Source organism: Hemibagrus wyckioides, linkage group LG15, assembly GCF_019097595.1.
Source record: "Hemibagrus wyckioides isolate EC202008001 linkage group LG15, SWU_Hwy_1.0, whole genome shotgun sequence".
Classification (NCBI taxonomy): domain Eukaryota; kingdom Metazoa; phylum Chordata; class Actinopteri; order Siluriformes; family Bagridae; genus Hemibagrus; species Hemibagrus wyckioides.
Window position 1 is genome coordinate 3,031,427 of NC_080724.1, and position 16,003 is coordinate 3,047,429.

The 16,003-nt window shown below is 39.7% G+C and overlaps 1 protein-coding gene across 3 annotated transcripts; it reads left to right on the forward strand.

Annotated features, from left to right (window-relative positions):
* Positions 1 to 934: 934 nt before the first annotated feature.
* Positions 935 to 15,650, forward strand: hck (HCK proto-oncogene, Src family tyrosine kinase). Of its 3 annotated transcripts, none has more exons than XM_058410505.1 (14): positions 935 to 1,157; positions 4,495 to 4,610; positions 5,280 to 5,411; positions 8,023 to 8,062; positions 8,478 to 8,574; positions 8,671 to 8,766; positions 9,831 to 9,934; positions 10,058 to 10,207; positions 10,720 to 10,872; positions 11,534 to 11,716; positions 11,814 to 11,890; positions 12,380 to 12,533; positions 12,661 to 12,792; positions 14,369 to 15,650. In XM_058410505.1, the coding sequence occupies exons 2-14, from the start codon at positions 4,533 to 4,535 to the stop codon at positions 14,569 to 14,571; spliced, it is 1,599 nt and encodes a 532-aa protein (XP_058266488.1). In that variant the 5' UTR covers positions 935 to 1,157; positions 4,495 to 4,532; the 3' UTR covers positions 14,572 to 15,650. The 3 variants fall into 3 exon arrangements, with proteins under 3 accessions (XP_058266488.1, XP_058266487.1, XP_058266489.1); XM_058410504.1 differs by having other exon boundaries at positions 936 to 1,157; positions 8,020 to 8,062; XM_058410506.1 differs by lacking the exon at positions 4,495 to 4,610 and having other exon boundaries at positions 937 to 1,157; positions 8,020 to 8,062.
* Positions 15,651 to 16,003: the final 353 nt, after the last annotated feature.

A 16,003-nucleotide genomic window follows, 5' to 3' on the forward strand; every position in this document is an offset into this window, starting at 1 on the left:
ATAATTAAATATATAAATATATATATAAAATATAAATATTTTATTAATATATATATATTCACCATTTATTATGTATTAAATATAATTAAAAATAATTATAATAATAATTTATAATAATTTATACATTTAAAAATAATCCAGGGTGCAAATATTATAAGGTGATGGATTTTTTGGAGGGGGGATTTTTAATTCTTTGGCTAATTATTATCAGGCATACTGTCTAGCTTCCTCCTTCTCTTTGCAGTATTTGCATGTTTGTGCAAATACTGTGTGTGTGTGTGTGTGTGTGCCATGCAGTCATGCCCTTTTCATTTACCAGTGGACAGATGGACGGATTTTAAGAGTAGGGAAGTTCAAGAGCAAAGAGTAATAACCCATCCACTATTATTCATTTAATCCTTTACTGAGTCTCTCTCTCTCTCTCTCTCTCTCTCTCTCTCTCTCTCTCTCTCTCTCTCATGATCTCCATGGAGGAAGTTGCTATTTAAACCTCAACCTATCTGATAAGGGATTACAGGAATACTGCTTTTACCCTCATACACTCTGTGATTTGTGTCTCAACAACAACAACAACAACACAGTTAACATAATAATAACTATTAATTAGGTGAACTATTTGTGATTTAATAAATGTTATTATTTTCTCAAATGTCTTATTTGGGTTTTTTTTAATGCATCTAGCCATTTTATGCCAATTTCTTTTGATGCAGCATGCATTTTGTGCACGAGATCATTATAAGATCTACTTGAGAGAGTGATCCAGAGTGATTCTGTGAGATCGCAGGAAATCAAGCGGTTCAAGTCGGGTACATCCACAACCGCAAACATACCGCTCGTGTCACTGCCATCGTCTAAATTGCCAGTGAAGCACTCTTGCACTTGATGACGTAGAGCCCGACACCCTGCCATCTAGGGAGGATGGTACGCGGTTTGGAACGCAGAACACCACTCTGCGCGAGGGCGAGCGCGCGCGCACACACGCTCCTCCACGGTAGCTGGGCTGAACTTCCTCCTCATTCACTTACTGTACTGTACATCTTTCACTCGTTCTTACTAGACGAGATGGGGGAACCGGCATAGAAAACGTGCTTTAGTGGACTTCTCTTATGGTCAGCATCTCGAAAGGCGCACGTGGATTAAATTAACTTTGACGCTGGGTAAGGACTTCTTATTTCATTAACAGAAGATGAGTATCATTCATTCACCGAAAGTGTAGTCTATATTCATGGTTACACACCCTAGCATAGAGTATCAGAAATAATGTTGTAATTTGTTTGTTTCCATTTGTTCTGAATGGTCAAGTTACTCAAAGAGTCCAGTAATGAATTGTTTCACTTTGCTCTGCAGTCTTGACATAACTATTAGCAGCTTATTTCTGTGATTTCTGGAATTGACTATAGTCAACCTGAGCTTCTCAGGTCGTGTGTTATGGAAAATCAAGCGCTTTGACTTTGATATCTATTTCCTTTTACAAAGCAAGCCAACACCATAAACTGAAGAATGCTGTAAACCAACCAAACATACACTTGTCTCAAGCACTCGAGAGTCTCTTATCTAGAGAAGTGAAAGCATTTTAATGATTAAAAACAACAGCAGATGAAATCCATTCTAGTTCTGTTAGTTAGTTTAGCTTGATGTTCCTCAAATCATCAGAACATTTTGACAGGCTTAGTCTTAAACAGGGGATTTTTACACTAATAACATGTTATTTGTGGAGGATTCTAAACTTAATAATAAGTGACCGTCTGATTGGTGTAACTTCTGATAGGTGCACCCAATCTGACGATGCTTTACGTACAACATTTTACAGATAAAATACACCATCTCTGTTAGCAAGCTCCAAAATAACCCCCGATCGATTGGTGATACCGTCTAGCCAGATCCTTTCTTGCCTTTCAGATCTTTGGCTGTAAATTTACAATGTACAGCACTTTATTCAACTTAGCATGAACCTGGTAAGGAAACACAAAAAACAAACAAACAAAAAAAAAGTGACAATAATACCGGCAACCCATGTCAAGTTTCCATTAACTGACCACAAATAAGTGTGAGCTCAAGAACAGTGAGAGAATGCACCAGGCCTTGAGAGTGCTATAAATTTTCAGCAACTTAGATGCTCTCGCTGACCGACAAAAAGCTAAAGAATATAAACTGCACCTCATTTGACACAACAAGGCAAACCATGCAGAACAAAAACACTGATATGGTGGAATACTATAGGCTGCACATACGATGTTGATGACATGAGGTCATGGTTGTTCCGGTAAGAAACCATTAAACTTCAAATACCCCCTTTTTTTACATCAGTTACCCCCTTCAAATGCCCTGCTTCCTGTTGGAGAAGGCCTTCAGCTGACTTCCCCCTTTGAGGTCAGAGTTCTGAGCATGTCTTTAACACAAAGCTGGACATTTCTCTCTTCTGTGTGGTGAAGAGCAGAACATGAAACTAACTCTCTGTGTGTGTGTGTGTGTGTGTCTTTTTCTAGACAGTCCTTCACTTAAATCACTTAAAGAGGTCAAGGTACCTTGATTCAAATAGGATAAATGGTGGTATGGCCCAAACCCTCGTCAGGAAAAAAAATGCAGTTTAGAGTGGAAACAAAAACAACAAAAACAGCTGAATATATGTAAAATAAAGATCCAGCTCCAGTAACAAAAAAAGCAGTAGTAAGAACGAGACAGATATAGCTGCACAGTAATAAGAATAGAGCAAAAGAGGAACCAGTGAGAGCGGAATGAGGAAGCAGATTTTCAGTTTGCCTTTATTCTGCTTCACTGCCTTCCAGCTACAGTGGGTATCTTCAGAGAGAGAGAGAGAGAGAGAGTGTTTGTGTACATCTGAGTGTTCAATCAGCTGTAATCTCTTACCCCATATAACCCTCATGGTCTGTTCTCTAGAGAGTTTGACCCTTTAACTCCTTCGGTATTGATACTTATCCATACCTCAAAATATTATTCCTAATATATAGAATCAATGTATATAGCAAACAATGCTTTTATGAATAAATACTAGCTGTACCATTCCTTGGGAATATAAACGCACACGATTTGAGCCTTCCGTATGTATCTTTAACGTGGAATTGTCGTGCATGCAAGCTTTTCTTGAATTGTGGGTATATTTCCAGGTGAACGATATATTAAAAGTTCATTCCGAAATAAATCGAGGGATAGTATCTGTGTTCTGAGTGTCAAAGATAAATATTTTTAATATCTGGAGTAGCATCCAAGCACATTATTTCTTATATCGTTCGATTCGTTAGAAAAGTCTTAAAATATTCTCAAGCCAGCACTTTCGTTTCTTTTCATGCTTCTCAACGAAGCATTGTAAGTATGCAGTATGTCTTTCTGATGCATATCATCCACTTAACCTTCCTCTCTCTGGGCTTTCCCACTATGAAGTGATTGAGGAAGTGATTGTAGGATATTTTTCTCCTAACTGGATTCTGCCTTCCTGCTGTTCTGTCTAAAACACTTTGAATATGCCGTTTGAATACTGCTGTGTCCGGGGCAAGACTCCAGCGTGCACTTATCTACTCTATAGGGGAACTAGTACACTTTATCTACTCGGTACTTGACCGCAGTTTAGTGCCTATTTTTGCACTTTGCCTCTTTTTGCTGCCGTTCTCTCACAATGCCTGTCTTGTTCCAAAGGTTAAAGGGATGCTTCTATTTTTGTATCTTTTATTATATACAATATATATATATATATATATATATATATATATATATATATATATATATATATATATACTGATTTCTAAAAAATATACGTATGAACGAACACAGAGGACGAGTTTTACTGTATATTTTATCTTTGACCCCCCTTTTTTTAATATGCGAGATACATCCCCCCCCCCACACACACACTTCTTTCCAACCTATAACCTAGATCATACAACATAAAGCAGCAGTATAAATATAAACCTCTCCTGCAGAGCTCAGCAGGTAGTTTCCTTCTATCACGAGGGACGTTTGTGGATCAGCCACCATACGTGTGGTAGACTCTGATTATAAATAAATGCAGAAGAATGAACAATGGTTGAGGCTTTCACATCAATTGTGTTACACTCCGGTCATTTTTTTTTAACAATAAACAATGTTTAAAAAGTCTGATACCTTTTTTGAGGGGGTGGGGGGTTTATTTATTATCACCTGTGTATACAGATGCTAGTATTTGGCATGCATGAGATTTTTCGGGGCTCAGTAGAAAGGTTCTGATTATCATTGCATCGTTTTATTTGTTTGTTTGTTTGTTTGTTTTTTTATCACGGATCGTGTTTGCTCATATTACAAATTCTTAAGCTTGAAAATGCAGGTGACAGTTTTCGTGATGTGAAAATAAAATATAGAGAAATGAAATACATTAGTTATGTTGGACATGAGCTGTTTTTGTTTTTCTCTAAAAAAAAAAATATGTCTTTTCTACTTGTTTAACACTACGGAATGAATCACAGCGTAACTTTATCCCTCCTTTTTTCCCTTTCCTATCAAAAGAGACAAGAGGGAGATCCTATTACAAGCTAGAAGCGGTGATGTACACATGCAAAACGCAACGTTTGCACCAACAACAACAACAAGAAACACACACAACACATACTATAACTATATCTGTGAGTCTGCAGAGTTACAATGACGTACCATAAACATTTTTTTGTCTCACCGTATCTTAAATAAATGTTAAACAGTGTTCACTTTTTGAAGATTTTAAGATTTTCTTATGGATTATTTTTTAATATAAGGAGTTTAAAAACCAGTAGAAACTGATAGACATTTTTTTATGTGGAATATAATGTGGGCTGATTGTTCCATAGAGAAGTAGTTGAAACAGCTGGCACTGCTAGCTTAATCTGTATCTGTGTGTGTGTGTGTGTGTGTGTGTGTGTGTGTGGGTGGGTGGGTGGATGGTTGGGTGTGTGGGGTGTCACATAGCTTCCCCTGGCTTCTTCCTTTTGATATCTAAATTTATATTCACTGATTCTCTATCTATCTCTCTCTCTCTCTCTCACACACACACACACACACACATACCACAGGACCACCATCTCCATACTTCCTGTTTTTAAAAAAGCCAAAATGCCCTTTCCATCTTGTATTAATGAATATCTCATCTTCAATGCTAATTCTCGGTCAGGTCCCAGGTGGAACGCAGTAAAGCCATTACAGCATAAGTGAATGGAACATTGATTAAGATTAAACCACAAGTCCAAGCTGTCAGGTTGCACCACTGCTAGGCAGCAATGTTTTAATGTTTCGTCTGAACTCTGACTGTCTGTGTGCAGGTTTTTATCATGGGCTGTGTTGGCACCAAACCAGACCAGGATTCAGTCGGCAAAACAGTGGGCAACAACGACATGGGCAACCGTAATCAGACGGCACATTATGTCAAGGACCCTACGTCTGGGAGCAAGGCTGTAAGTGGAGTTCTACACCAGGGTTTTTGTCGGGTTCAGCAGAAAAACACAGCGGCTTATGGAAAGAAGAAGTGTTTCAGGGACTTTCTTATAATCTTACTTCTTACTAAAAAGTTGATGATTCCACATTAGTGCGCCGGCTCTGCTTTGCTAGGTCATCGGCATGGGAATGTTTTAGGATATTTTGGGTGTGCTTTTCGTCTTCCTGATCACTGAAGTTTGGCGACCGCAGAGCAGAACATTTTGTTTCCGAAATATTGCGCTGAAAAAAAAAAATCACATTGCAATCTTTCTGAAACCACACCCTATCCGCTAGCTAGTCGACTATTTTTGTACTGTATAGTCACTGTAGATGTGGTGTGCTGACAGGCTACACTAATAGATTAGCGCACAAGCAAGCAGCCGTAGGCAAATGCTCTAAAAACTGTGTGCGCTCAGAATTAGATGCCTGTTATACAGTAAGGTCTCATGAAATATTCACTCTCTCTCCTCTTTATAAGGACATTTACGCAGTTATCTAAGCAGCCAATCACGTGACAGTGCAAAAGAGCTGTAGTGACGGGTCAAGAGCTGATCAGACATAATAGGGAAAATCATGCTTTTTGTGTGACTGTGGTGTGGTTGTTCGTGACAAATGGACAGGTTTGAGTATTTCATACACTGCTGATCTGTTGGGATTTCACACACAACAGTGTCTAGAGTTTTCGGTATAAAAAAAAAAGTAAAGACATTCTTCTGTGTGCAAGAAGTTCCTCAGGCTGAAACACCTTTGCTGATGAAAGAGCTCAGTGGAGAATGACCAGGCTGCTCTGAGCTGACAGGAAGTCTAAGCGACTCATATAAGCACTGTCTGTGGTAAACTATGGTGAGCGTCTCAGAATGCACAAAACATCGAACCAGAGCGTGAAACACACACTCAACAAAACCAGACAATTGCAGACTCCTCCTTAGCTTTTCTAATTCTTCAACAGTCCAGTTACGGTAAATCTGTGCACCAACGATCAAAGATTACAAAAACTGACCAGCTTTTCTTCATTCTGATGTCTGAAGTGAACATTAGCTGAAGCTCTTGACCTGTGGCTGCGTGATTTTATGCATTGCCACATAATTAGATAACTACACAAATGCTCAGATGGACATTATTATGAGACTTAAACGTCCAGAGTTACAACTGAAATGTGTGTATAATTAACACATTTGGTACATAATAGAGATTTCTACTCACTGGATAGGTTTTATTAGTTCACGTTATCTGTAGGCCTGTAGGTATTATCCGTATCTGTGTTTTTGAATGTAAATGGACCAGGCAAGTGGTCAACTTTGAGAATAATAAAGACTTTAGTGCCAAACTTTTGTTTAATGAAACTTTTGACTTTACTGCAAAACTTTTGTTTAATGAAACAAAATAAAAATGACAGACACCATGGCTATGACTCACGGACACCACTGAGTAACTTCTGCATTAGGGACCACTTTCTACCTCTTAAAGGAATACCCGTGCTTAGAATAAACGTCTTATTTTAGTCCTACAAGCAAGTGAAACTACTTTCTTCATTATGGTTAGCATAATGTAATGTCAAGACGGATGCTAAATATGTGCTGCTTAAATATAGATGCATGTGCAAGCAAGTCTGCTCCAAGAGCTTAGAGCATTTTAGTGGCGTTTCATTCAGCGTATATACTATTTGGAGGCTTAAAGAAGTTTAGCTGCAGCTATCGTCTATGCTAAAGAGGAACATGTATTCTCTATTTGCTTAAAAAAAAGAGACACATTTTGCTAAAACGCCAAATGGTAATGGTGTGCCCCGGGCTTACAACTACTTCTGTCTTAATTTTAATATTTTAAAATGTCCTATATTCACTTCCTGTTTGTGGCTGTTGTCCCGTCATTACAACCAGTGATTTGTGAGCCATCAGTTCGTGTAGTCGGGGACCAGTTAAACGCAGCGTCACTTACTTTGCGTATCGTCCAAAACATAAGCCCGAAGCGACCTTAATAACTAATTGTCCGATTCCATCGAATCGAACTGAACAGCCAACGCTGTCACAAGAAGCAGCTTGACACAGATTTAGAGTCCTAATGAGCAAGCGACAGGCGCCAGTGGCAAGGAAAGAGACGACATGAGGAAGAAACCTAGAGAGGAACCAGACTCAAAAGGGAACCCATCCTCTGCTGGGTGATGCCAGATACCAGTGCGATTATAATCGACTCCTCCTCTAGAACTATACTTATAAAGCGTATTGAAAGGGTTTTTTCATGTTGTTCAAGGGATTCCTGGGATAAACAAAGGACAGGCTGTAGGATTACAGCAGTAGTTCTTTAGTACTGTCTACATGCCTACTGTATCCTGGTGAGATTATATGAAGCTGATCCACTGTGGAGCCATTTATTCATTGACAGCCGTCACTCCCAGCTCCAGTCTCATCAGAGGTTGGAGGAAATGTTAGATTTTAGGGGTTTTATGGATTAAAACCCTTATTTTGAATCAAAAGAGTGATGCAGCTATATTTATTCCATTCCTCTATGTACATATTAGTGTCCATAAAACTCCTGTTATTAAAGTATATAAGCGTATGAAAATGAAAGCATTTTTTTTTATTCTCTCAGCAGAACAAATCCTGCCCCATTCCTCCTTCCTCAAGCACAGACGGTGAGTGACATTTTTCGCTCTATTAAAGATTTGTCACAAACATTTTACTGCTGCAATGATCCATTGAAAGCGAGTTACTGCTTTATAACCACAATGCCAAAGCAATCATTCGTTTCAGTCAGATGGAAGTGCAGATTTTAAAACATTTAGTGAGCGCTAAAGAGGAAGTCACTGCTAACAGTTTTTTTTTTTTTTTTTTTTTACAGTTGTGCTATTAATAAAGCACTTTGCTACACTGTTCATTCGCAAAGAAGACGATAATTCGTGTTAGATTTCCATTTCCTGTTTGCTGCTAGATTAGTATTTATAGTCTGGGAGATTCTCAGCTCTTCATGTGCTAGCTTTATGTATTTTTTTTTTTATTTTTTTATCTCACTTTGGCTGAGTAAAAAACCCATCTGTTCATGATTCCTAGATTTTGAGAACAACGCCATAGCACTCTTTGACTATGAAGCATTGCACGATGGAGACCTGGGCTTTAAAAAAGGAGACAAGTTAAAAATCTTAGAAGAGTAAGTGCCCTCTGGACATAAGCTTTTCAAAAGTGGAACAGTACCTACCTGTGTACCTGAGTAATATTATTTGTTTCATGCTTTGTTCCTCTGCAGGTCAGGCGAATGGTGGAAAGCAATGTCTATAAGCACTGGCCAGGAAGGCTACATCCCCAGTAACTATGTAGCTAAAGACACACTTCAAACTGAAGAGTGAGTATATAATATACACAATATTACACAACACATACAAGACGGGTCAAAATGGTTAAGGTTCTGGGTTGTTGATCAAGCCCCAGCACCACTAAGTTCCACTGTTGGGCAATTGATCAAGGCCCTTTAACCCTCCCTTGCTCCAGGGGTGCTGTATCACAGCTGCCCTTGCGCTCTGACCCCAACTTTCTCAGCTGCGAAGAAAAGATTTCCACTGTGCTGTAATGTATGTGTGGCGATAATAAAGATAGTAAGTAATAATAAATAATAAAGAAGTTAATTGATGGTGGCTTTTAGCTAGATATGAGTTGAACTCTCAACTGCAAAGGTCAGCACTATCCAACTATAGCAGAATGTTTGACCAATTCCACCAGCTCCCACAGTTAAACCTTTACCATACTACTCAGACCAGATTTGGCAGCAGTAAAATGGCTCTAAATGGCATTTCTTTTGCGTGAAATATGATGATTTTTTCCAAAAGTGATCCAAAATGCATAAAAAGTGTATACTTTTATACATCTGCGAGACAGTATCTATAGAAAATGATCCACCAGTGAAAATGGTGGTTTTAAGGAATCTTAAGTCGATAAAACTGTACATGCCATGACTGTGTTTTTTTATATGGGAAATAGTGAGATAGTTCAAGGGGAAACCTCATGAGATCCGCCTGCGTTCTCACCACATTTGCCAACTTTGCACTGAGACAGGCACCTGCTGGTGTTTGAAGTGTCATGAGGCGGGAAGTTAACGGAGCCATGTTGGTTGCGTTTTCTAAAATATCCACAGAGAGAACATACACGCTTTATTTCACTTGGTACAGGGAGCAGACATACGGGGATTACAACATGTAATCAAAAGTAACTGACAAATAGGTATACTGAAATGAATTAAGCCTATTTATTATTGTTGAAGCATATTTGGGCTTTTTAATGGCTCTTAAAATGGCCGCATCTCCCACAAGCTTTATGTCTGAAGCTCACACAAGCTATTTTTTTGTTTGTTTGTCACCCATGCGGATCCTAGTCAATGCTCTGAAATGCTTTACGTTAATGCGTGTCTTTCAGCTGGTTCTTCAAAGGAGTTAGCAGGAAAGATGCAGAGAGACAGCTTCTGGTCTCTGGGAATAAAGTGGGCTCTTTTATGATCAGAGACAGTGAGACCACTAAAGGTGATTCGACTAAATTCAACTGAATCTACTCAATGAATGACTTACATTTCATTGCCTTAAAGATAAACTTAGAGTCATTAAGCCTCATTCATTTTTATTATTGTTGACACTTCTTTTTTACAGGAAGTTATTCACTGTCAGTAAGGGACTATGACCCTCAGGCAGGTGACACAGTAAAGCATTACAAGATCCGTACCCTGGATAGCGGAGGCTTCTACATATCGCCTCGAATCACATTCACCACTCTGCAGGAGCTGGTCAACCATTACAAGAGTAAGAGTCCGATCGAGAGTCCGAGGTTTTTAATGAACTGTACTGTAGCTAAACTTATAGCTAAAATATAGCTACGGCTGCACAAAAAGTTAAAAATGCATTAGGAAGAACATAATATAGTGAAATAGGGTGATCAAGGTGTGCATACAGCAGCATTAAATGAAGTAGCCTTCTTACTCAAGTGTGCTTTTTCCATAAACAATCGCTCTGAACATTTTGTGCAATGCACCGTGGGCTCAGATGTAAGGCAGAAAATGTCACTAGCCCGACGTTACAACCTTTTCTAGTGTTCTCATTTTGACCTACAAAGCAAAAAAAAGCGCTCGAAAGGAACATATACTGTAGTTCGAGTTATCAAGAAACACACAGACGTGTCGCAGTCACAGGCTGAAAGCAGCCTTTTCCTGCTTGTGCATCAGGTTTTTTTCATTACAGCAGGGCAGTGTCCTTTAAACGGCACACAGAAGCAGCTTCATAGGCGAGATTTCTAGCGTTTCTGTCGTTTTTCACAGAGGTGGGAGATGGACTGTGTCAGGCACTCACTACCGCCTGTATCAGCGGCAAACCTCAGAAGCCATGGGAAAAGGATGCCTGGGAAATCCCACGAGAATCCCTGAAGCTGGACAAAAGGCTGGGAGCTGGACAATTTGGAGAAGTTTGGATGGGTATGTGGGAGGGAAATTATATATTTTGTTATAGCTTGATTTGTCTGGAATATTTTGACCATTGCTATATGATATATTTCTATACACTGATCAGGCATAACATTATGACCACCTGCATAATATTGTGTCGGTCCCCATTTTGCTGCTAAAACGGCCCCGACTCATTGAGGCATGGACTCCACTAGATCCCTGAAGGTGTGCTGTGCTATCTGGCACTAAGATGTTAGCAGCAGATCCTTTAAGTTTTGTAAGTTGCAAGGAGGGGCCTCGAGGATTAAAGGATAGATAATGACCACAAGAGCTGCAGTTTTGGAAACGCTCTGATCCAGTGGTCCAGCCATCACAATTTGTCTCTTCGTCAAACTCGTTCAATTCCTTACGCTTGTCCTTTTTTCCTGCTTCTAACACATCGACCCTGAGGACAAAATGTTCACTTGCTGCCTAATATATCCCACCCACTAACAGGTGCCATGATGAGGAGATCATCAGTCTTATTCACGTCACCTCTCACAGCTTATAATGTTATGCCTGATGTCTGGTGTATGATAAGTCTAGTACATATGACATCATGTTCATTAAATCTGCTGTTTCCCGACCAACAGACAAATGAATAATGAAAGATATGTAAGATTTTAATTGTAGCTTGGCTTCTCATTTTAAGCCACTTACAACAAGCACACCAAGGTGGCTGTGAAGACTATGAAGCCGGGAAGCATGTCTGTGGAGGCGTTCCTGATGGAAGCAAACCTTATGAAGAGCCTCCAGCATGACAAGCTGGTCCGTCTCAATGCTGTAGTTACCAAGGAAGAGCCCATTTACATCATCACAGAGTACATGGAAAAAGGTGTGTGTGTGTGTGAGAGAGAGAGAGAGAGAGATACGGCAGATAAAAGATTTTCTGTATTAAAGCTAACGAGATCTGATTTGTGTGCATTTTAAAGGCAGTTTATTGGACTTCCTCAAGAGTGACGAAGGAAATCGTGTCCAGTTACCCAAATTGATAGACTTCTCCGCACAGGTCAGTCTGTCTTTCCATCCTGCTATCATTCTGTAGTTCCTGCGGGGTTGTTTTTGCCGTGGAACTGAATGTACCAAGGCATATTTGCCTTTGATGTACAAAGCAGGTTTGTCCCGTTAGTGGTTGAATTTTAATATTCAAATCTGATAAGCAACATGTACCTCTTGTGTGTGCAAAGGTGCATGTACACTGCACCCTCGTGTATCAGGCTTTGCATATGTGTGTGTGTGTGTGTGTGTGTGTCTGTCTGTGGCACTTAAATAGATTCAATTCACAATAAAACAACAACAAACAACAATGTTCACAGGATTTCTGTCGGACAAAGCGTGCCAAAAAAATAAAACCACAAATCGTTTTGATTGTTCTGTATATTAAAAAACAAAGCAGGTCGATCTGAAAGCACCAGTGCAGAGACGTGGCTGATGTGTGATGATGATTCTTGATGACTGTAGACTATATTTGAGATCCTACTTGTCTGTGCCTACCCAGATAGCAGAAGGTATGGCCTACATCGAACGAAGGAACTACATTCACAGAGATTTGCGGGCTGCCAACATCCTGGTTAACAAGAGTCTGGTGTGCAAAATTGCTGACTTCGGCCTGGCACGTATCATCGAGGATAATGAATATACTGCCAGAGAAGGTGAGTCATTTCACTGCTATTTGCATTCAGGTGTTTATTGTTTAGGTGCTGGACTTGTATTGTTAAGCTGATGACAGAATGAGACTTCTACATCTAACCACTGCTCTCGCATTTCTTCTGTCAAAAGGTGCCAAATTCCCCATTAAGTGGACTGCACCGGAGGCTATTAACTACGGCTCCTTTACCATCAAATCAGATGTATGGTCCTTCGGTATTCTGCTCACTGAGATCATCAGTTATGGCCGAACACCTTACCCAGGTCAGCATTGACACTCCACATACTAATTTAAAGTTAGCCTGAGAAGCGAGTCCACCAGAGTCTGAAGGTGGGGGGACTGGATAAATATCTAGCCTACATTCAAGAATGTACAAATGTTCAATGTACAATATCCACATTGGAGGAAAGAACAACAAGAATGTCTGCTGTTAGTGCAGTAATTTTGCTAATGTAGAAGCTTAGCCATCATGTTCACTTAAATTCTAGCATTTGGCAAGCACCTTTATCCAGAGCGACTATTCCATTTTTATATAATTAAGAGTCAAGGGCCTTGCTTAAGGGCCCAGAAGTGGCAGCTTGGAGAAGATTTGAACTCACAACCTTCTAATCAGTAGTCCAACATCTTAACCACGAAGCTACCACACCCACCAATGTTCTGTATTATTGGCTCAAAATAATAATAATGTGTTTTCTTAAAAGACACTGAGGTAAGTACATACAACAGTCAGGTATAACATTATGACAGGTGACATGAATAAGTCTGATGATCTCCTCATCATGGCATCTGTTAGTGGGTGGGATATATTAGGCAGCAAGTGAACATTTTGTCCTCAAAGTTGATGCGTCAAATTGTGATGGCTAGACCACTGGATCAGAGCATCTCCAAAACTGCAGCTCTTCTGGGGGGTTCCCGATCTGCAGTGGTCAGTATCTATGAAAAATATCCTTTAAGTGTAACATCTTGGTGCCAGTTACCACAGCACACCTTCAGGGATCTAGTGGAGTCCATGCCTCGATGGGTCAGGGCTGTTTTGGCAGCAAAAGTGTGACTGACACAATATTAGGCACGTGGTCATAATGTTATGCCTGTTATGTTGAGGTCTTAGTATATACAGATGAGTGACAAATGCATGGAACAGCATCTTAGTAAAGGATATTCCATCAGTCGGTATAATGAAGATGGTGGTAGAAGGCACTGTTCGGCATATTGGTCCAAAAACTCCCATAAGTGTTGAACTGAGTTGAGCATGTGCTCTGCAGATGGGGGCGTTGCCATCCTGGAACAAACCACTCCCAATAACATTTCAGAAACATTTCATCATGGAATCAGTCGGTCTGACTAATGATTCAGTAGCGTAACAGAAGCAGTTTCATTTTGACTACAGTTGAAAATGAAGCTACGGCGTCTCTGATGACCTCTGGTGGCTGGTAGCAAGACTACTTTTTAAGCTAAGTCGAGCGTAACCTGCGTGAAGCAGTTTTAACCTGTAGTCCACTTCAGTCACTTAATATTATTCGATTAAAATATCTTAAACATCAATTTCTAGGAGCTTGATGTGCATAGTAATCTGTTTCTCAGAAAAAGACATAAAGTTTAAAGTTTCTAAGATGCAGAAAACCCGTGCATTTAGAGCACTTTAATACAGTAGATATGTGGCTGCTTAATAAACATGTACAGATACCTACTGCACAGGCTTCACAAAAGGAAGTACATAATGAATCAACGGAGGCGACTTGTCCAATTCTGTCCAAAATAGTCAACGGCTAGGACAAATGTTTGTCGGCAAGATGTTCCGCTGTGTGCAAACCTTTTCATTTTCACTGTCTGTGTGTCCAGGCATGACGAACCCAGAGGTGATTCGCTCCCTGGAGAGAGGATATCGCATGCAGCGCTTGGACTCATGTCCTCAGGAGCTGTATGACATTATGCTAGAGTGCTGGAAGAACAAGCCAGAAGACAGACCCACCTTTGAGTACCTTCAGAGCGTGCTGGAGGACTTCTACACGGCTACCGAGAGCCAGTACCAACAACAGCCCTGAGACACACACACACACACACAATTAGGTCAGGCACATACAGCAGTTGCATTAATATCCAATGCAAGTGTGCAGTGTGAGTGATTGACAAGGAATTAACAGATAGAATGCAATCTTAATTTAATCATGCGAAGCCTTTTACCTTATTTTGAGTGTAGCATATGATTGCACAAAATTGTACAAAGTCATAATTTATGTCCAGGATTGTTAAGGATTTTTTTTTTTCCCTCATTTCTTTAACATTTATGACTGGGTGAATCTCAGAAAGTTTAGTTTGACATGCTTAGTCGAAGCGATTCGATCGAAGATCTGACCGTTTGTGAATCTGAATCAGTTCAAGTAATGCAGTTCCATTAGTCTTGGCTTAGTTTGATATGAACAGTCTTGGAATCTCACCCCCGTTCGCTGACTTTTCATCGTCGTGCGAGTTACGAAGTCGCAGTTTGGAAAGGTTTCCGCAAAACATTTCAAAATCGCAACCTATATTAGGTTGAAATCACCTGAAATGAACGTTCACTCTTAGCCATAATATATCTATTTTCTGTACCCGCTTTACTCCTAATTAGGGTCACGGGGATCTGCTGGAGCCTATCCCAGCACACATTGGGCGAAAGGCAGGGGTACACCTTGGACAGGTCACCAGTCCATCGCAGGATATGAAGTTCATTATTTCCATAACTGCATGCGAATTCATACTACTTCTGGTAGCGACATCAGAACTCTCTTCTTACCGTTTGCCATTTTATTCAATGCTTCTTAAATTCAAACATCTGTGCAATAGCAAATTATTACCGAAATCTTCCTCAGATTCATATTAAACGTATAAACCTGATACATGTCTGTTGTAATATATAGTTTTTTGATTCATCCTGCGTCTCGTTTCTATTCTGCTTTTAATAAAAACATTGTGCTTCACAGAGAATAATTGAGAGAGAGAGAGAGAGAGAGAGAGAGAGAGTAATTTAACTCTGAAGCTGAATCAAAGAGTTGAGATAAATATCGACTTTGGAAAAAGTTTTAGCTTTAGATTTTGTATGTGTTTATACCTTTTCTATAAGCTTATTAAATTAACGGATATTGGATATTGTGCGTGTGTGTTTATTTTATTTTAGGTTTTCCTTTACAGGTGTGAACTGATTCCACTTTTTCTACTGAGCGTAATAGAGGTTAGTTTTGTTAGCAGTTCAGATTAATAAAAAATTCTTTTAGACAATCATGATATTATATGTCTGTGTTACTGTTCGAGGGATTCGTGTGAACACCGGAATTAAAAAGATGCATGGTGCAGAAGCCTAATGCATTTCCATGCACAGTATAGACTGTCCCCTCCAAAAGTATTGGAATTCAATTTCAGTTAAATAAGGGACATCTTAATGACATTTCATCTAGTCGTTTTCTTTTATATTCTGTAACGTGCTACACAGTTGACTCCAGA